The 21646-nt window shown below is 42.2% G+C and overlaps 1 protein-coding gene across 1 annotated transcript; it reads left to right on the top strand.

Moving 5' to 3' along the window:
* Window positions 1–2396: 2396 nt before the first annotated feature.
* egf (epidermal growth factor) lies at window positions 2397–18910 on the top strand. Its single transcript, XM_030395546.1, has 23 exons — window positions 2397–2924; window positions 4370–4569; window positions 4716–4897; window positions 5380–5607; window positions 5712–5914; window positions 6002–6115; window positions 6236–6358; window positions 8898–9020; window positions 9616–9741; window positions 9945–10081; window positions 10394–10542; window positions 10816–10920; window positions 11447–11670; window positions 11867–12034; window positions 12244–12387; window positions 12851–12997; window positions 13093–13209; window positions 13740–13862; window positions 14058–14223; window positions 15010–15174; window positions 16324–16426; window positions 16994–17090; window positions 17170–18910. The coding sequence occupies exons 1-23, from the start codon at window positions 2798–2800 to the stop codon at window positions 17358–17360; spliced, it is 3462 nt and encodes a 1153-aa protein (XP_030251406.1). The 5' UTR covers window positions 2397–2797; the 3' UTR covers window positions 17361–18910.
* The last annotated feature ends 2736 nt before the right edge of the window (window positions 18911–21646 follow it).

The raw sequence follows: 21646 nt of genomic DNA, 5'->3' as shown, positions 1-21646 counted from the left end.
ACAGCGAGTTCTGTTTGGCACTAAAACATCTTCACCAACACTAAAAAGCTGCTCACATGCTGCACTGGCTGGGACACCAGTGTTGAACTTCACTAACACTTTGGACATGTTGGGTAGAGATTTGAAATCATTTTGTGGGGACTCATCTGGTGACTTCACAAAGGCTTCCACCTCATCCACTTGTCATCAAAGAAAAATGAAATAAAATGTATATTATACAGGTGTTTTTTCATAAAAAAATTATTTCATGTTATTGGCCAAAATTGTAGTTTGTAAATTGAGTAGTTAAACTACAAGAAATGACCCAAATAGTAGTTGAAATACTTGACGGAGCACAAAATAAGAATGTAGTTTAACTACCAGCAAGTTACAGCAGATTGTAGTTAAGCTGTGTAGTTCAACTAAATGTAGTTTAAGTCTCCCCAACACTGCATGTTCTATATGAACATTGTTGATATCTTTTATTCTTAATTTGGTTGCCATTTTAGCTTCTCCAATCATCTCTATTCATTCTTCATCAGCAGCAGGTTGAGCGCTCCTTCTCGGCTTCACCAGATGAAACTAAAACTGAACTGTTACAGTGCTCATGGTACTCTACACCCTCAGTACAGGGCAGAAACCTCATGATATCTGCTGTGAAGTGAACAGAATACATAAAGTAGAAGCAATATAAAGAGGTTTCCACAGATAAAAATATGATTAATGACATTTACGAATAGAAGTAGACATAGAAAGCTACGGAGACATATCACATGTGCTCAATCGGTTATAAACAAGAGCAGACGTGTTCATCCTGAAAATCAATGGGTCACAGTTGTCACGCTCTCTGAACATCTGAACAAGCGCTGCCGTAAATCCTGATAAGACGACGGCTGGACTTGGAAAACTGTTCCCATGGATACCTCTGTGCCACCAGCTCTGTGAGCCTGCAGCACAAGGTAATCTCTAATGCCAGCTGTGCTGTTATCATGGCAACAGCCAAGCAGTCTTAATAAACAGAATGATTGGAAGGTGGACAGGGATGGGCCGGACTGCTAATGACTGGGAGGTGTTGAGTTTATGGACGGACAGACAGATGATACTAAGTAGATCTCAGAAGCATGAGAGCCAGCAGGAAAGAGAGAGGGAGACGAGAGACAGGTGGAAGTATAGATCACTGAACAGACTGATAAAAGGCAGACACAACAGATTTCTCCTGTGATCAATACACAGTTACCACCACCACTGGGTCAATAAAAGCAAGACAGGCCAACTGGAGGCGAGATACTTCACAGCTCGAGAGGCTTTACAGTTGCATCACAAATCCTCTGGCACCACGCGGCACGCGGACCTGGTGCCATTGTAGCAGTCCAGTGGAAAATTGGCCGCATGCAAGTAGTGACAGAATATATAACAGGGCTATAAAAAGACGTGGCTCAGAGACTGGTGTGGCTGCTCTACCATTCTGTAAATTAAGAGATAAATGAGTGAAATTTGCTTCGGACTTCATCAGCCTTTTATTCAGAGGTCAAGCACAAGACAGCTGCAGCAATCCAGACATTTAAATGACGTAGATCACAGTAAAACAACACTATATGTTGTAATGTAGCAGCAGCTATTTTATGTCCCAGATACTTTTCTGATGACTTAAACCTGCATGTGATTGTTATTCAGCACAAGAGTCAAGCGAAGAAAAACGTGAACATTAACATTTTCATTTGCATCAGCCGGGGGTGAGACCGTGGGAAAAGGTTCTCGCCCTTCAGACCGCTGACATTAGCCTGGAGACAAGTCAGTAAATCTTCTGCTGCTCCTCTACAAGGTTACCGGTGACGTTGTTGCTCACAATATCCCAGTCATGGAGAGTATGAATAGAGGTTTTGGCTGGTGGAGTCTGTGAGTTGTTCTCCCGGGCAAAAAGAGGACAAACAAATTAGGAGATAATCTGCTTCACTCCTCCTCCATTCTCTATAAGTTACTCATTCCACCGATTCCCCCGGAAGTCAGATGAACTTCAGCAGGAGACGGTCTGACACACTGACTCCTCACTCACACACATGACACAAGACAGACTGTCTATTGTGTGTGTAATTGCAATGGTACTGTAAGTGTAAGTCATTTATAAATGGTGTTATAGTCTGAAAATTAGTTCCCAAAGGTCAATTTCTTTCCACAATTGATGAAAAAGTAAATATTCTTGGGCTGTGTTCAGTCTGATAGCTTGATAAATGCGATGGTCATCCTCCAAGTGTCTCTCGGTCTCGAACACAAAAACTCTGTCTCGAACACAAACAGAAGGCCCATGTCAGAAGGGACACGGGTCAGGGGGTGGAGTGACGCTAACATATTGTTGTTATGTGGGACCTTTCTTTAGCCCAGCCTCATTTCTTGCATATTCCACATTCTGCTTGAGACACTGACTGCAGCTTAAAGAAGGTCTTGCTCCAATGCTGGACTAGCATGTGCAAAATTTACCACGGGGGTGTCAGGAATTTCAATCTTTGCTTCCAAAACAGACTGGCAGCCTGGGGGCCGAAGTGGGGAGTGAGCGAGATCCCACACAGTTTTTTGTTGTTTTTTTTTTTGGGTTGAACACTGCACTGGCAGGATTACCCTCTTCACTCCGGGTACTCCATCTTTTCACCGGGGTACATCTCTCCTTACGTTGATGTCTCCTGCTGTGTAAAGATCCACGGACTTGGACGAGGATGCCAGAAGTGCTCGAGCAAATGTCGCTTAATTTTGGGGAATTCTTGCGTGCCAGTGCCAACAGAGGGAATGCCTGAGAAAAACTGAAGACGGGACGGAGCGCAGGATTATGTTGGCTGCAACGATCACAGCAGCGCTCATCTATTTCATGGTGCAAAGCTCTGGAGCCTTGGCCCTCAGCACAGCATGTTGGGATGAACGCCTCTCCAGAGTCGGGAGGAACATCACCTGTGTGGGTACGTTTTCTGGGAACTCAGTAGAAAATACTGTACAGCCAAGACTGCCAGCTGCGTTTTTGCAATTTCAAATAATTCAATTCTTGATTCTGTAAATCCAAAACTGCCACGAAGCAGTCCAACAGAACCTGATCATGTGCAGCAACTTCTAACAAAAACTTACTGCAGCCACACACACCAGAAGGTGTTAGTGAAGTATTTATGCTCACTTGCTGTGAACATTTTGTCTCACGCTTTGTCACTTTGTTAAACACTTTCTGTCGATATATAATGTTTCTTATTGAGCTCAGATATTCCAACAGGGGGCTGTTTCTGATGAGCATTATTGGATAACCTAATGAAATGTCCTCCAAAAGACAAACACTCCCCCCAAACAAAATCTACCACAATGTAAATTAGGAAATCAATGTTGGTATTGATCGTGTTGTGCACTGGGAGCACCACTTTTTGTGTCACTTTGCCGGCAGATTGAAAACACACCGCTGATTTCCTTTTTGTGTTTGTGAAATTGTAGCGGTTGGATTGAAATGACCAGTTTTCCCGATAACGTCCAATTAAGTGAGCCAAGAATCACGTTGACCACCGAGTGAACTCGTCCATTAATGATTCATCTTGATGCCTCCTGGCAACTGTGGCACCAGTGGCCATCGAGGGAAGCATACATTTCATTATGTTGTTTGTCTGGTGGTGCTCATTGTTTTCTTCATTCCACAGAGTTAAGAGTGGTACCCATGGCTGCACATGACGGTGTCATTACCATGATAGACCAGAGCGCCTTCTATCAATAGCATCCAGACAGCCAACACATTTGTTTTCACTTAACGGCCACGTTTGTTTAACGGGCTCCTGACTGAGTTACATCTCCGTATGATGAAAATGATTCAGTGTTTCCAACGGTGGACATTTACTTGTTCCATTTACAGATGGAAGCTGAGTGCTTCAGCGTTTAACATCATTCATTACAGAGTATTGTTAGAGTCACAGGATAGAAGAGCTATTTGTTGCTAAGGGACGATGTTTCATCCAGAGGCAGCTGGGTCGTCCTTGAACTTCCCCCCGTTACAGACAAGAATAGAGATTAATCAGAGAATTTGACTAATGACAACTGCAGCGTGTCACAAAGAGGAAGGAAGCAGCTAATAAAATGTTAAATCCTGCCAGAGATCATTTAATCAGTAACTATTTTAGTAATAGATAAACCACTTTAGTTATTTTTCAAGCAAATATTCTCTGATTTCAGCTTCTCAGCTGGGAGGATACGGTGCTTCTCTTTAAGATGTTAATGGAATATCTTTAATCGGATAATATGAGCAAATAATGCAAAAAGGAAATAAGGTATCCTCGTCATCAGATATTGTCTCTGTAACGATCTGTGCTGTGTGTTCTAACAAAGGAATTCATAAGATTCATGAAAGACACGTGAAGTCTTCCTTCTTTTTGTTCAGTCTCACAGCCCTTCATGATATTCGGCCATGGTAAAGCCATTCATCGGATGGATCTTGACGGGAAGAACCAGAGGAGGCTCGTGGCCGGGGTGGGAAGTTCCATCCTGCTCGACTTTCATTTCAGAGAAGAGAGAGTTTACTGGGCCGACAAACACAGCGGGGTCATCTACAAAGCCTCAGTGAGAGGAGCGCACAGACAGGTGATTATGTAACGACTCTACAGAACTCCAGGAACCTGTAGAGACACTTCCTGATACGTAAATACCAAAACACAAATGTTGAGTGTATATTTCTTGACCATAATGCATTGCTCTGAGGTTTGATCAATAAAACGTTTGTGTTCCAGAAACTGTTCTCGTCTGACAAACACATCTCGGGCCTGGCGGTCGACTGGATTTGGAACAGTGTTTACTGGACGAGTGGCGAAAAGGGAAAAATCAAGAGAATGGATATAAACGGAAAAAATGAAAGGACTCTTTTAAGACACTTGACCGAGCCAAGCTGTATAACTGTTGACCCGACCAGCAGGTAACATATCATGTGTTGTTGGCCTCTTTTTACATGATTTACAAGATTATGCAAAGTGTAAAATAATATCACGTCTATCAAATGAAAAGCTACGACTGAGCAGAGCTGATGCTTCTCATACAGCCCCTCACACTGTGCAGATTACTGGTATTCTGTTTGTGTGTTACTATAAATGTTTCATCTCCCTCCATCAAGCGAGGCAGACACAGAGGTGCAAAATGACACAGTGACGCTCACAAACCACCGACTGCTCAGAGATTTACTACATTTTGGTCCAGACGATAATGCAGCAGTAAATAATGTCTGCGGGGTGTCTGTCAATTTATCTAATACGACAGATAAACAGAAGCATCCAATTCATTTTGCAATGTTTTGTTACTGACAAACACATAAATCCAGCAAATAACTTAACTCTAAAAAAAGAAATCATAGATTTAACTGCACAGGCTCTTTTTCTCAATGATAAATCTCATATTTTGCAGGTTTCTTTTTTGGCTGTCTGCTGGAACGACTCCGAGCATTCAGCGGTCTGATGCGACAGGTCAGAGGAAAACAACACTTGTTAAAATCTCTGAACAGCTAAAGGCGCTGTCCATCGACCGTGGGGAGAAAAGGCTGTTCTGGGTTCAGTTCGGTCTGCATGGAGAAAGTGCCATCGCCTCTTGTGATTACAACGGGAACGTCCTGCACATCATAGATCAGCCACTTCGGTGAGTTTGTCCTTGTCCTCCAGTTACTTCTTTATCCTTTTGGATTTGTTAGTCATGTTGCTGTAAACTGGGATAAACCACTTGTGTCTGTCCGGTTTGTTCAGGTCTCAGTCTCTGGGGATGTCAGTTTTCCTGGAGCACTTGTTCTACACTGATGCTGCATCTCGAGTTATAAAACAGGTTAATAAGCACAGTGGTGGAGAGCTGAAGATCGTCAACGTCAAACCGATGGCTAAACCTCCACTTGAGATCAAGGTTGTACATCCGCTCAACCAGCCGATGACAGACTCCCAACCAGCATCTCCAGGTAACAGCTGAACTCACTTATCTACATTATTTTAGATTCAAATCACAATGTTTTAATAATACAAACACCATTAACCCTTTCCAACAGGTTGTGACGAACAGAGTGGAAACTGTGTGGACGTGTGCTCCAGTCCAGCCGAGCCGGGGAGCTGCCAGTGCAGCGAGGGCTTCGCTCTCAGCAGGCAGGGCACTCACTGTGAAGGTACGGAGGCTGTGCATCAAGACTTAACTGTGTAATCATAAGAAAACAGTATGATGAATGAGAGCATGTGCTAAAATAACAGAGGCAGGTTACATCACTGTGTGTGTCCGTGTGGCACAGATGTGAATGAATGTGCGCTCTGGAACCACGGCTGCTCTCTCGGCTGTGAAAACATCCCCGGCTCCTATTTCTGTACCTGCCCTGAAGGATACGCCCTCCTCCCAGACAGGAAGACGTGTCAAGGTACACTGGAAACACATTTGTTACTGTTGTGATGTTGATAAGATTTATAAGTCAGGTCCCATTTTAATCCAACTTCCTAAAAAGCCTTAGTTTCAATTCAATACCTGTTTACACAAGTGTAACCATTAACAGATAAAGTGTGGATCTTGTGGATCGGTGACTTTCACTTATTGCTTTTAATGATTTAGACATTTGACTCCATCAATAACATTGGCTGAACTATTGACTACAGCTGGCAGTTCTGTCCTGTATGTCAAGCCGCATGTTGAGTACAATCTCTGAACCTTTCTGCTGTCGTCTGGTATCGACTCGGCCTCTGGGGGCAGCAGTCAGTGTTCTGTGGCTTCTGGTTTGGATCTATTTGATTCTGGCCAAGAACTCTCAGCACCAGTCACTGTTGACTGTTCAATTAGCAACTTGAAATGCAAGAATGCAAAAAGCTAAAACTTTAAGGATAGCCTGTGGGCTCAAAGATTGTGTGTCAATACTACAAATAGAAACCAGAACACTCTTGTCCTTTTCTTACAGATTCTGCATTCACACACACATATAGAGATTAAGTTCAGCTCACTGTAAAGCAGAACTATAGAACGAACTGGGTACAATCTCCTTTCAAACGTCCGTGTTTCTGAAGCTTGGAGGACGAGCTGTGCAGAGTCCTTGTTCAGTGAAATGATATAGAAATTAGAAAAATGCAAGTTTCATTCAAAAAGTGGAAACACTTGCACTTTGTTCAGGTCGGCGTAATGAATGCAGTTCTGGTTTCAGATGGGAACATTTTCTTTCTGTGGGGCCATGAAAGGTGGCATTTGTCCCCCAGACACGACTTTGACCCCGACAGAGCCAATAAAAAGGGCCGGGTCATCCTAGACCAGACACATGCGAGCTGCCAATTGTGTGTCAGGTTATTCGGGTCAGATCGCTGACACTTTGTCACTAAAGGTCCAGTGCTGAGACTGAGGATCTGTAAGAGGTAGATAGAAGCACAGATATCATATTAAAGTATAAGAATCGTACTGTAGGACTGATCTGTTTACTGAATAATCAGACAGTTTTCTGATAATTATGGTCACTGATAACATGTTGTTGTGGGTTTGTTGTGTGTATTTTTATGGTTTTACTCATCAGGATATTCGATATAACTTCTCTACATCAGTCTGTGTCTGCTCATTCCCCTCTGACATGCAGGTCTGTTGTCTGTAAGCTCGACAATAGATTCTTTTAGTGTGCAGATGCCTCAGACAATCTAATATCACGGCACAAACATGCACTGCAGTCATGAGGGAACGTATAGAAACACTTCATTTACTTAAACAAACTGCTAAAACCAACATATGTTGTCACGGACTTGGAGATATCATTTTTCTATTTATTTTTTTATAATTATTAATAGTTTGATTGTGAAACTGCCGTCTGCTTCTCCAGACATCGTCAAGTCGAAACGGTGATTAACTTTACAACATATTACAACACATTATGAACACATCCTAATCTTCCTTCTCTTCTAATCTAACAGCTATGAGGCCAGGAGAACAGGGATGGCACACAGACACAATAAGATTAAATGACGAGGTGACATTTGCAATAGGGAACATATCTGGTCAGCAGCTTTGTCTCGCTAAGCCGTTTAGCAGACAACCTTTGCCAAGGTCCAGAAGAAAACAAACACGGAGCCAAGCAGCAGGCGAGACAATAGAGATGACAACAGAGATGACGTGCAGGAGGAAACAGTCGGCTGCTTAAACAATATTTGGGTTTATAAATAAAGAGTTTCTTAGAGCTCAGGAGAGAAGGAACAGTGTGATGTACAGATACAGGCAAAGATCCCTGAGACAAACTGTGATTTGTGATTTTTGGCTGTAATAATACAATTTTACCATAATTTAATTTTAAAAAACACACTTTTTTTTTCTTTAACAGCAGGATATCCAATGATTCAGAGTATTAATTTATTTTTTCCAGCGTTATCTTTCATTCTTTTATCATTTTTTAGTGTTTTTCCTACATATTTGTTCATAATTCATTCTTCATTTAATGATCATGGCTGGTATCTAGTTCGTGAAATATTTTTATATATCCCCCAAAAACATAAAAAGTTCATAACGCTTGCTAGCCAGAGCAATAATTGTACCATCTGCCTCCAGGAAAAAGTCAGAGGCAAAGCAACTATTTCACATCAGATTCACATGTGCGCGCTCTGCGTCTGTATACATCAGCCATAACAACAGGTACCATCCTCCTGTGAGTTAACATTACATCACCCGCAGCACTGCGTGGGCTCTGACTGCACTTCAGTGCACTTTCACCTGTTCTGATCGGGTCAGTAACCCTAACCCTGAAGGGATTTTACCAGAGAAGGGCGTAAGAAGCTTGTTGTCCGTCTGGCTTTGTTAGAATTTACTGCCTGCTGTGCCCCAAAACAACACGTAACACACCTGTGACCTCCATGTTGGCTCTTAATAGGTGATGTTCTTTAATCGTTATTGTACCATTAATGTTGAACAGCATTTCAAGATGTGTGTCTTCTTGACTCAATCAGAGATCGTACCGTGTGAAGGCAATATCACAAAGTGTGGCCATGGATGCCTGACGACAGACGAGGGTTCTGTCTGTGTGTGTCCAGAGGGATCGGTACTGCAGGAGAAGGGACACACCTGCACAGGTACGCACCGTAACACACCTCATCCAGTGAAGACACTCAAATCTATCTTATATTCAGAATTGTATGCAATTGTTTATGTGTGGAACTCTTATGTATTCATTTTTAGTATCTGTGTTTTCTTATTTGAGGTGAAAATGAACCATGTGTGTTTTTATTTACTGACACTGCAGAGAAAACTGATCTAGACGCTGATTGTTGCACTAAAGACAGTTCTGTTAGGGAACCATGCACTCATATTGAGATGTTGACAATATGTCACCCAAAGAAGAGCTATCTTGTTGGCTTCATCACTCTCGTCAATGAGGTGACGTTTGGAAGCACAAGTAAGAGGATCTCAAATAAGACAATCGCTTTAAGTCACTTGAAAATTAGCTTCTAGACGAGATTAATCAGGATCTAAAATCATCAGATCACAATTCTGCTGACAGGAAGTTGCCTTTCTGACATATTTAGCAGAACTTAATGACTGAATAATAATCAAAAGACAGGATTAATACGATATATAAAGCAGGAATATATCGACACGCTGTTTAAGGTTGTGTTGGTGAGTAACAGAAGCGTATCTGTATGTGTCACACAGTGTTTTCTGTTGCAGGCTGCTCGTCTGCAGACAGAGGAGGCTGCAGTCAGATCTGTACTCCTGTCACACCTAGTAGGTGGCAGTGTGCGTGTCTTCCTGGCTACCAGCTCCACCAAGATGGCAAGCGCTGCATTGCCTCTGGTGAGTCACACTGTGGCAGTCAGATGAGGCGGATCAGCCCACACATAAACACTCTCCATCCATCTAATCTGACAGTTTTTCCCCCCGTTAATCCTTCACACATTCTGTAGTTTAAATAAAGGTGAAAAAACAACAAGATAAAATGCTGAATTTAGAAACAGTAAGTCTGAAAGCAAATAAAAAATGTGTTTTTTACTCTTCAGGACCTCCACCTTATCTCCTCGTCGCCAATCTAGTGGATGTGCGACGGATTAATCCGGATGGTTCTGAGGATCAAATTCTCGTGGAAGAGCCCAGAGGAAAAATCATAGCATTGGACTATGACCCGGTCCAGAACAACGTGAGATGAAAAGCCTTTTTATCTTTTACAACCATATTGTTTCAGACATTTCAAGGGAAACTGTTGTAGTAGAATATGAGTAGGTACTCCACTAATCTGAGGTCTCTAGAGTCACTGATTTGAGGGAGACCAGATCCTGGTTTTGTTGAAGACACCTAGTGACACCTAGTGGACACAGACTGTAGTGTGAAGTCATGTAGGGTTCAACAGTGGTTAATGAAAAACAATATAAATATATATATATTGTTCTGCCACTCTTCTACTTCTCACACTGAATTCATGTATTCATCGATGTTTGCATGTGTTTTGAAGTTGTACTTTGCCAGCACAAGTCAGAAGACGATTGAGCGCGTTGATCTGAGCGATGGGTCCAGAGACGTTCTAGTCTCTGATGGTTTGGACTCTCCAGAAGGACTGGCAATCGACTGGGTCCACCGCAGGATGTACTGGACAGATAAAAGGCATGTGGTGTTTGTGGACAGGAGATGTTGATTGTTCATGAATGATTGTTCCGTTAAGTTCTGGATGTTCTAACTGTGCGCTTGACTGTTTATACACTGGTGCTGTTTTAGAGCACACTTCTGTTTTCATTAAACCTCAGACACATCCAGAGAAACATGTATATGACATTTTAAAAAGTCTATTTGAGCAGCTGCTCGGTTGCTAAACATTATCAGGACCAACATGGATTTAGTTTTTCCGTATTTACTCTCCTGTATGTGTTGATCCACCAGCCAGTCAACGGTCGACTGCAGCTCCTTGGCTGGACTGAACAGAGAAACCATTGTAAGCAGAGGGCTGGAAAAACCGAGAGGAATCGCAGTTCATCCATTGGCAAAGTGAGTGCGGCTGTGCGGGTATACTAATTTCAGAGTTTACTAAAAAACTAACTGCAACTCACCTGGAGGGATTTAATTTGACACGTGTAAACAGTCGTGCACACAGAAGGTGATTTATCTCCTCAAACAGAATCTTAAGTGTCTCAAAAGCAGCTCCACTTTATGAGTCATGGGGTATTTGGACGTCCATGGGTTCACCGAGCAGAGCGGGTGTGTGCTGAAAGTACAAACTGTCGACCACAGCTTGAACTGGAAAACCATACAGCAATCTACGTCTAGCAACATTAGCTCTGAAGCTAAGGTGGAGCTGCTAACTACAACCAGGACTTCCTGAGTGCTAAATACTGCTCTGACCGGGCTGAAAGAACTCTCAGTATTATATAACCATCTTACCTACAACATCTTAACATCTACAACATTTTCCCTTCTTACTTTCCCAACGAATAACTTCAAATACTCTGAATTTTCTGATGATCACATTGGACGCTCTGCTTAATAAATCTCCTCTACCTTTTTACCATTTGAGGAAGTTGTTCTGGACTGATATCGGTGCCCAGCCTGTTGTGGAAAGTGCCTCGCTGGAAGGGAAAGACCGCACTGTCATCGCCAGAACCAGCCTGGAGTCACCGAGCGGCCTGACCATCGATTTCACAGAGGACCGCCTGTTCTGGTGCGACCAGAGGAGGGGCGTGGTGGAGACGGCCGCCCTGGATGGTTCAGATCGACGGGTCCTGTTAGAGAACCAAGTAGGTGAGGCTTGTGTGACACATATATTGATAACAGGATGGACTCTACTCTTGTAACTGCAGAAAAATCTATTTGTCATTCAACAAACCCTTAAAAACAATCGTTCTTATGATAACATGAACAGACAATAAACAACAGTTCTCACCTTGAAGCACTTAATGAACTCCAGCCGTCTTTCCCGTTGCTCCCGTTCATCCAGGGCGACCCTTTGACCTCGCCGTATTCGAGGACCGGTTGTGGATATCGGATCAGGAGCACCAGCAGCTGAGGAGCGTTCACAAGCGGACCGGGAAGAAACTGCAACGTATCCATGGCAACATGGTCCAACCAGCATCCATCGTGGTGGTTCATCCCCTCGCTAAACCAGGTACAGAGAGACGGCAGGAGACTGAGGGTTGAAACGAGACAAGTCTGGCACAAGAATTATGGCTGTTATTGATTATCGGTTATTACTGATAATTATATTCTGCCCCTTTTGATCGTCATCCTTCTACCACATGAGTCAGTACTATTTGTAGTCAAAGAATCCACCCTAACAATATGTGTGACTGAGATTCCGTCATTTTGCATCTCCAGGCGCAGACGTTTGCCTTCACCTGAACGGAGGTTGTGCCCAGGTGTGTGAGAGCAGACTGGGATCCGCCCACTGCTCCTGTCTGTCCCGCTTCATCCTGTCAGCTGATGGTAAAAGCTGCTCCGAGGCCTCAAATGGAACAGCAGGTGATTTATTTTAAGCTCTCTGAATAAACAGGAAATTATAGTATTTTTAAACCTAGGCTAATATTTTTTTTTTACATATTTTATGTCTCAATAACTAAACGCTATGTCTAGTTCAGTAGATTGCTTCAGCTGGCAGCCACGAAAGAAAGAAAGATTATTTTTGTTTAACCGGAGACGGCTGTTGTGTCACTCTCTTCAAAGCAGCAACCAGACTCCATTGACAAAAACAGTCATTTTACCTTTCAGACCACAGAGCTGCTCATCTACAGCTGACTCAAGCAACACGTTAGTTTGGATGCAAACTAATCCTTCCAAACTTTCTGTACCTCCCTATTAGTCATTAAGACACCAGAATATGTAAAAATAGGACTTCCAGAATTCTCATTTACACTTCTGTATAAAGAGTGACATGAAACTGCAAATGCTCGTGTTGACTATACGACTATATGACTTCATTGTGTAGAATCTGGAGACAGTGAATCCGCCGATTTAACGTCTATCAAGAGCAAAACATTCAGCGACGAGAGCACAACGCCCGGGCTGTCTGCTGATGAAGCAGAGGCTGGTTTAGGCAGTCAGCAGACTCTCATCACAGATAAGATGGTTTCAGGTGACACAGCCTCATTAATCATGAACAGATCACTGGTGGTTTCATTCATTACTCTAACAATATGTTATAATTCCACGTGTTCCCTTCTCCGTCAGACCAGAATGAGTGTTACTCTCATCCCTGCGGTGTGAACGCACAGTGCCTGGTGGACGCCGGCAGCCCCACCTGTCTGTGTCTGGAGGGTTTCACAGGTGATGGACGGCTGTGTGTGGGTGAGTATTTCTGTCTCTGCACTATAACTGTGTATGTGATGAAGTAACATATCCTGCAGGAAGCTTATAGGATTACATTTGATGCAGAGACACTTTGATCTCACCTTCTGTAGCAGAGGTTTAAATTGAACATGTTGGTATAGGTGACAGCACTGGGGACGGAGCGGCCTCCAGTGTAAGATGTAAAAACTCTTCACAGAGGCGGAGCTGCTCTGGAGGTTACGATAATATTATTTGTGATAAACATTAATGACAGGAGCCGGAGCCCAAACAGCTAGAAGGAGAGTTTAAATATTAAACTCCAGTTCCAATTATTTCTATCATCATGTCCTCTGCAGACAAGTTTGGGTGTTTGCGAAGTTTGTGTACATCAGCAGTCAGTGGTGTGAAAGTGTGGGCGTGGTTGTAAAAGAAACTGTCCATCATTGTTCCCTTTTAACTGTAACGCCGAAGAAAACATTCATCCAGATGAGCTGCTAATCTAAAATCTCTCAGTGCTCTAAAAAAACGTCCTCCTCCATCTGTTTCAGACGTTGACGAGTGTAAACAGGGAACACACGAATGTGACAAAAACGCAGAATGTCAGAACACGTTGGGAAAGTATCTCTGCAGGTGCCGGCCCGGTTACCACGGCAACGGCAAGACATGTAGAGGTGCGTCCTGATTATTCTCTGCAAATACCGTTTCCATCAGTACGGTGACTTTAACAATTAGTGTATGTGTAGAAGTCTATTTGTATACATATTCTGCATGTATATTGTAATACTTGAGAGATAAGTAAAGTGAAGGATGATTCATTAGAATAGTTTTTACCTGCTGTGTGAAATTACGTCATTTATCCTCTCAAGAGTTGGAGAACACACCGCCGTGGCTGACGACCAGCAGCCCCGCTGACATCACCACCCGCCGCCACAACAGCACCTCAGCAGAGAGCTGCCCCTCCACCCACGAGTCCTACTGTCTGTACCAGGGCGTCTGCTTCTACTTCCCTGAGATGGAGTCCTATGCTTGCAAGTAAACAACCCCTCAGTGTGACCCCTGACCTTAAAGTTCAACAGTTCACTGCAGCAGTTTAGGCTGCTACTCATTCTTTGCGATGATCTGTTTTCGTGACTCAAACTGCAAAGAGGAAGATATTTAAATGTTTTCAGGCAGCACTGCGGAATAAAACTGAATCATAGAAGGCCAGTGTGGCTTATAAGTCATAGAATACCTCCTGCAGCAAACGCTGCAGCACTTCTGGTGACTTTCTCTTGTATCTGCTCATCTCAGCTGACAGTAGTACTGCAGCTGACAGCCAGCAGGTGTCACTGTTGTTCCATGATGAAAAGGCATCACCTCAAAACAGAGTGACTAAACGGTCAAACAGGATTTTGAATTTGACCTTTTCATTTCTGTACATATATGAATCTTAAAAACATCCTGTAAACAAAATAGATATAGAAGTCAAGTTTGTGTGCAGCAGCATTTTAGGATGTCCAGACAGAAACTGTGGCCTTAATGTTTTGAAAAGAGATATTCTTTTTTTAAATGTTGTTATATTCATATTTAATGTATTATGTGCATGTGACCAACAAGCTAAAATCTATGATGAAGGTATGATGATACTTGCTAAATAATAGAATCTGATCATGAACTGCAAAATGATGCATGCATGTCTGCAAAATAGGAAAAGGAGAAAGAAATGACCTGCACACACACACACACACACACACACACACACGCACCTGGCTGCACTAAATATCTTGTCTCTCAGGAAATATCATGTCTAACTTGGTGCCTTTGTTGTGCCTGTTGCAGTTGTGTATCGGGCTACATGGGCGAGCGCTGTCAGTTCAGTGACCTGGAGTGGTGGCAGCTTCAGCAGGCCGAGGAGGAGAAGAGGAGAAACGTGGTCATCGCGGCCTGCATGGTGCTCCTCGTCTCCCTGCTCTCCGTCGCTGCATGCGTCACCTACTGCTACGGGTGAGAGTGGAAAATAAAGGCCAGATTCAAACAAAACTGAGAGTAAATGAAAAGAGGAAGTGATTGAAGTAAATCTTAGTTCTTAGGTTTCATAAGCTTTACCACCCTGACATCAAACAAATACTTAAAATAATCTGAGTAAAGTTCTGTATGTATGTCTGCACGTACATCAACATGCGTGCTGGTGTTTGCACTTTGCAATAATGACGTATAATATAAGCAGTATTGTGTTCAGTCTTCTGGACACTGGGGGCATCAGGCCAGAGAGGAGCAGCTCCAGCAGTGGATGAGCCGGCAGCGTTTAGAGGTGTCTATCAAACCCAGGGTGGCATGAGCCGTGTAATGCAGGTGTCTCAGCGTGACAGCCGGAGGTCGGGGAGCAGATCACATGTGGAACGAATGGCAGCATGCAACCCCGGTTAGCCGAGAGGGGAGCATACGTAAACTACACGCTGCGACCCCTCCTCCCTTTTATTTCCACCTGAGCTGTCTCTAAGTAGCTGATTTGTTTTACGGTTGTTTCGCTGGCTTATGGACAAGGCTGTTGGCATCCTCCACTCTTTTGACTCCCAAAGCACAACCCTCCCCTCCACCTACCACATCCTAACGTTTGCACTCCGGGTTCCCCTGTGGAAGCGGCACGCTTTCAATTACATGCTTGGTTTAGCTTGTTCTACAGCAATTACACATAAAAATAGGTCATTTCTCAGCTACAAAATGGAGCCGCTGAGGTATGACCCCGGTGGAAACGCTACATGGCCGCCAATAGCTCTGTCTCAAATTGCCTTCTGCACTCGACTGCAAGTGCACTTATGCAGTTTTTGAGTTTGGTGGTTCGGTCTCCTCTGCAACACACACACACACACACACATGTCATATCATACATCTGACAGCAATTTGGGCTAAAAAACACACTTTCTTTTTAGGCACAAACATGCAAAATAATCCACAAAAAATGCATGTAGTGGGGAATTTTCAGCTAATTTCACCGCCTTAAATTTGAGTCCATCACTTTCCTGCATCACCTCTTGTGACCTGATAACCGTATAAATGTGACTGTGTGATTATTTACATGTTAATTTATGTGCTGAGTGACTTTGAGGACACTTGGGATTTAATGCATGTGTGCTTTTACTGTCTTCCGCGCAGAACCAGGAAATTCTTCCACAAACAGCCGTCGGTGGATAATGTGAGCGAGACCAGCGTGACGGATGAGAGCATGTCAGAGTCCACGACTGCGAGCGTGCCGCGGGTAAGAGCTGTTATCAACACAGCTTCATACAGTGAAGCAGTGATGAATGTGAATGATTCAGTAGAGACTTAGTTCTGAATGCTTGGGGTGATTACATAATATACTCATCAACTTCTATTCAAATCAAGACAAAATCAGCATAATTAATGACTAACCATGTCATTTTTTAAGAGCAATAGGCCAACATTGTCATTTACTATCATTATTGTTTCCACAATCAAAACATTTTGAAAGATAATCATCAAAATTTCCCAGTGAGGTTTACAGATTGCTAATTGCTAATGGTTCAAAATCAAAAGACGCTTCAATTACCGTCATAAATGACAAAGAAAAGCAACAAATCCTCAGATGAAAGGATTAAAGTACCAGCAAATGTGTAAAGGCAATTCATGTTTGATCAACTAATCAATTAATCGACGATTCATTAACCACAGCTCTAATTATCAGGACTCCAGCCAGCAGGGTTTTGTTGAAGGCACCATCACAAGATGTGTGAAGGAGCTATAGTTGTAGAAATGTTCAGAGAGTCTGGCGAACATGTCGATGACTCACTGTGTGACTCTGCAGTTCTACATGATGGTAGAAAACGGCGTGGAAGGATTGGTCGTCCCGGCCGTGGCGTGTCCCCGGAGAGCCGTCTGTCCATCCTGCTCCTCAGACGCAGGTACCAGCAGCCGACACAAACACCCAGGCGTTCATCTTATTAGACAACATTATTCTAAATTCTGATGTTTTTTACTCAGGTGACATTCCCCTTTCTGAGGAGTCGGGAACAATGTCCCAACACAACAGAGGGTACGAGTGTTCGATGGTGTCGGCTGCGGTCATGGAACAGAACCAGCCTCCTCTCCGTCACTCACTGTCGTATACTTGTACGACTTTCAAACCACCAGCGCTCCCTGAGACTCCCGGTCCAGAGTCCCCTGCTCGTTAGGTCACCAGAGAGGCCGACACAGCTGCACCGCTCAACGCACACACGCTGCATCATCTGGATGATGCACAAACTGTAAAGTCAGAGTGTCATTACAAACTGAAACCCTCCACAAATTAAAGAAAGGCATTTAGAGCAAACTAAAATCTGGCTTGCTTTTCAGTAGATGTGTCAATTCCAGGCTAGTTCATGAGGGAAGTCGTAAAACAGCATCACCTAGAATAAATCACGTGGCACACAGAAAATGATTTAAATTACAAGATGTGGTGAAGAGCAATTTGTGTAACACAGAGAAAACACAGAGAAGCAAAAATGGAAAGAATAAAAACAAACTGCACCACAAGTAATGGAAATAAAGGAAACTATAGTTGACTGAGTGTTGAGACTAAATAAAAATGTTGTGTATCAGTATTTGGGATGAAACAGCATAAACATCATGTAAAATACAAATGTACAGTAAAAAGTTCTCAGCTTGTTATCATCTCATCAAGTGTTGTAAAAGTTAGTGGAAACAAAATTATACAATTAAACAAATCACATGTATAAACTGAGTTACAAGCGAGCAAACACAATAAAAAAACGCGTCCACTAACTGAATTACTCAGATTAAAAAATCGATGGTCAAGTTGTCACGAGACAGAAAGCTTTATTACTAATCCAATGTAAATACCAGTACTTTAAAAGTCCAGCATGTAGAATTAGATCAGAATAATTGGCAGAAATGGAATGTAATTATACACGAGCATTAATGTATAATCACCTCAAACTATGATGTGTTGTGTTTTCGTTATGAGGCCTCAATAATTAGAGAGGAAGCAGGAAAATCTGTGTTGTAATCTAATTTGTATATAAACAAACCGCTTCGATGAAACTGGTGCAGGACGACAGAACATGAAGAGTATCTGCCTGCTTGTGTTATTAAGGGATGCATTTTGTATCGTTGTTTAGAAAATCACCTTCAAATATTCCCATTTGTTCTATATTTCATAGAATAGTTGTAAGTGAGAGGTTAAGTTGTTTTACTGGGAGTGAAACAAGTTCATCCTGCGATCAGCTCAAAATAATTAAATGTGATTTAAACCACATAAAAAACTGAAAATGCAACATCTGTCTGATAATATTCAGCAGGATGACAGCTAGAATGTCAGAGCATTAACTCAAATCAACTAACTCAACTAACCAACAACTGTGATATTGTATTCAAATTGTATATTTATTTTTATACAAAGATCTCGGTACGTTTCCTCGCGTCAAAGCTTTAATTACAACTGTGCTCTTAGAAATAAGGAGGCTGAACTGAACTGGAATGGACTGTTTGCTTTGGAAAGGGAAGGTTTATTTCTATCAGTGTCAAACGTCGGAGCAGAATGAGTTTTTATACATAAAACTGGTAGACTAATATTTATTTGGAGAGATTTGCAACACACAGGATGTTTTTTTTTTATTCTCACTGTATTCAGCTCGGATTTTGTCATTGTCATCACATATGTACCATCACTGGAATTAGAACTTGCTTGTTTTTATTTCAATCAATAAAATTATATTCACAAAAAGTACTCTTTTCTCATGATCTTCATATAATTGAAAGTGTGTGTTTTATAATTCATGGTCCATCTCTGTCTCGTCACACCCCATCACACTCTTCCTCTGTTCGGTTTCCTTTGCTCCGTCGATGATGCTTTTCTATCCTCCACCAAATCTAACGCTCTAGTGATGTTGGTACCAGCGCTGACACCCTCCACCTCCTCCACCTCCTCCTCCACCTCCTCCACCTCCACCGCCCCATCTGTCTATTTCTATTTCTATCTCTTGTCTCTGTCTGCGGCTCCGTCTCAAGGTTGACTGGGGATTGTTAATAGAAGGACCCGCAGCCTCTTTGTTTCGAGGCACTGGCAGAAAACAAAGCACTCTAACTCAAAAACCATCAGGGGCCACATCGATATTGATTTTCCTGGCAAGACACACTTATCTATATATTGGCCTCCATTAGGGCTAACTGATAGGTTAGGGCACCGCTCTGAACAGCAGCAGCTCAGACTTCAAGTAAAGATGAAATTGGGCCCAGTGTCAATTTATCTTGTATTATTTCTCAATTGGGCAACAGGGGGCAATAGAGTCACTGACACTGTAAGTAGCAGAGGCCTCCAGGGGCTCCGCTTTGTATCATTTATGAGCTGGTGTTGTTTAAAATGGTTTTAATAATATAAACTCAGCTGCCAGTTTTAATAGATACACTTACATTTACTTACATCTAATACGTCTGAAGGAGAACATTAGAAAATGTGAGCATTTTTACTTACAACAGTACAAAAAACATGCACAAGTAGCTAAAATCATTTCATTCCTTGTCTAATAGCTAGTTTTGTATGTTCTCTGCCAGATGGGGCGAGCTTTGCTTTATCGCTCGTGTCTCCATCCCTGCCCGGAGAACAGCTGATGAGGGCTAAAGAGGGAATTAGCTACCCACTCAAAGGCTTTGCTCTGATCCTTCAGGTCAGAGTTTGGTCCCTGCAGCTCTTGAGCAGGACAGAGTAACACTAGTTTGCAAGGATTTGGGAAGATTTAAAATCAAAAGGGGAGGGGGGTCTAATGCATGTACTGGACACTGGACACATGAGCCAGAATCTATGGGTGCAGCGCAGAGGAGGGGGGGCGACCCAGACCAGGACAGGGTTTCCTCCTGACGGGCAGCTGGAGGGAACATTTAGAGAACATGGATTTAAAGTCTGAAACATGTCTTCACTTAAGTGGCTGCCAGTCCTAAAATAATGAAACTAAGTACCTCCAGTCCAGCATAACCATAAGAAATGGGAAACTGTCATATAACCAACCAGCTTCAGAGACACGAAAAGAAGAAGAAGAAGCATAACCATATTGTTATTATATATTGTAATTATTGAATGTTCATTTAGAAAGCATGTATATTATACAGAGTCAAACCTTTGTTGACCCGAAACTGCAGAAACATAATATCTTACATTCATAGTTTCAACCCTGTCTAAGAAAATGAATACATAAAAAATAAGGTTTGACAATTTTTATGAGAATTACGGGACAGTGAACGAGGGATCCACCGATTATCAGCATTTTCTTATTACTGGCATCTGTGTTTTGTTACGTTTCAGTCAGATTGACAGTTAAGTCATTACATTTTAAAAATCCTCTGATTTGATGAGTTTCTCCCAATTATAAATAATAAATAATATTAATATAAATAAGAATTTGCAAAGTAACTAGTGACTAAAGTTATAAAATAAATGTAGTGGAGTGAAATGAACAATATTTGCATCGAGCTGCAGAAAACGGAAACACTGAAGTAAAATACAAGTACAGAAAAAAAGTGTAATGGAGTACAGTACTTTACATTCAATGCCTGGTTGATACATTTTGGCACTACACTTTTCATTTTCATGGCAAATGTTTGTCAGTTCCAAATATCAGTCTCCTTGATTACTAATAAACATGAAATGAACCGGAGCTGAAGAGCCTCATGGTTGAAGACAGAGCTGCAGATCTCAGGCTGTAAGTGATGATGCTTTCAGGTGAGTGTGACCCACCTGTCACTAATTTCACTAAACTGGAAAGATAGCACATACAATCTCTTATTCTAAATAAATAAATACAAATGATGTATGAGACACCACAAAATAAAAGCCTGGAAACCAATATAATTTATCAATAAAGCAAAGACACAAACAAATTAAGAAAAATAAAATGTGAGGAAAAAGAAATCCTCATTTTTATGTTTGAGGCTGGTCTGTCTTTGTTCCAGCAGATGGCGACAGTGTTAAAGAAAAAACACTTTATATAGAGCAACCTTTGGAAGCTGTGACAGCACCAGCACCAGTACCAGTACCAGTGTTTGTAGAAATTGTAACAATGATCCAACAAAAATGATGCAGAGCCTGAAACTCATGATGAGACAAACTCTTTATATAATGAACGTTATAAAAGACTGCAGTGACCTTTTAAAAGTAAACTGGTCACGTCTGACAGGAGTGAACTTTCTGACGTCTGTGTGAGATCAATCACTTCACACTTGGATTAATTTAGTAATGAAGGGGATCGTGCAGTAAAGTAATGCACCTGCTGGCAGAACCATGAAGTGGACTACAGCCATCAGTGTTGGATGGGATTAACTGGGATTTAACCCTTTTGTGGCCCAGATCAGATCTCATCACGGCTGAGTGAAAGTCAGATCACATGTAACTCAAACTGAATTCTGACAGAAACGTGCAGGATGGACGGTTTTTATTGATGATTAAGAGCATGATCATATAGAACGCAGT

Source organism: Sparus aurata, chromosome 18 (genome assembly GCF_900880675.1).
Source record: "Sparus aurata chromosome 18, fSpaAur1.1, whole genome shotgun sequence".
Taxonomy (NCBI): domain Eukaryota; kingdom Metazoa; phylum Chordata; class Actinopteri; order Spariformes; family Sparidae; genus Sparus; species Sparus aurata.
The sequence above is the reverse complement of the archived record's forward strand: the minus strand, read 5'-3'. Positions and strand labels throughout refer to the sequence as shown.

Bases quoted from the DNA above. Each gene is read 5' to 3' on its own strand.
- egf (XM_030395546.1), top strand. From the start codon at position 2,798: ATGTTGGCTGCAACGATCACAGCAGCGCTCATCTATTTCATGGTGCAA. The intron at 9,021-9,615 runs GTACGCACCGTA...TTTCTGTTGCAG, and splicing joins GAAGGGACACACCTGCACAG to GCTGCTCGTCTGCAGACAGA. The intron at 9,742-9,944 runs GTGAGTCACACT...TTTACTCTTCAG, and splicing joins CAAGCGCTGCATTGCCTCTG to GACCTCCACCTTATCTCCTC.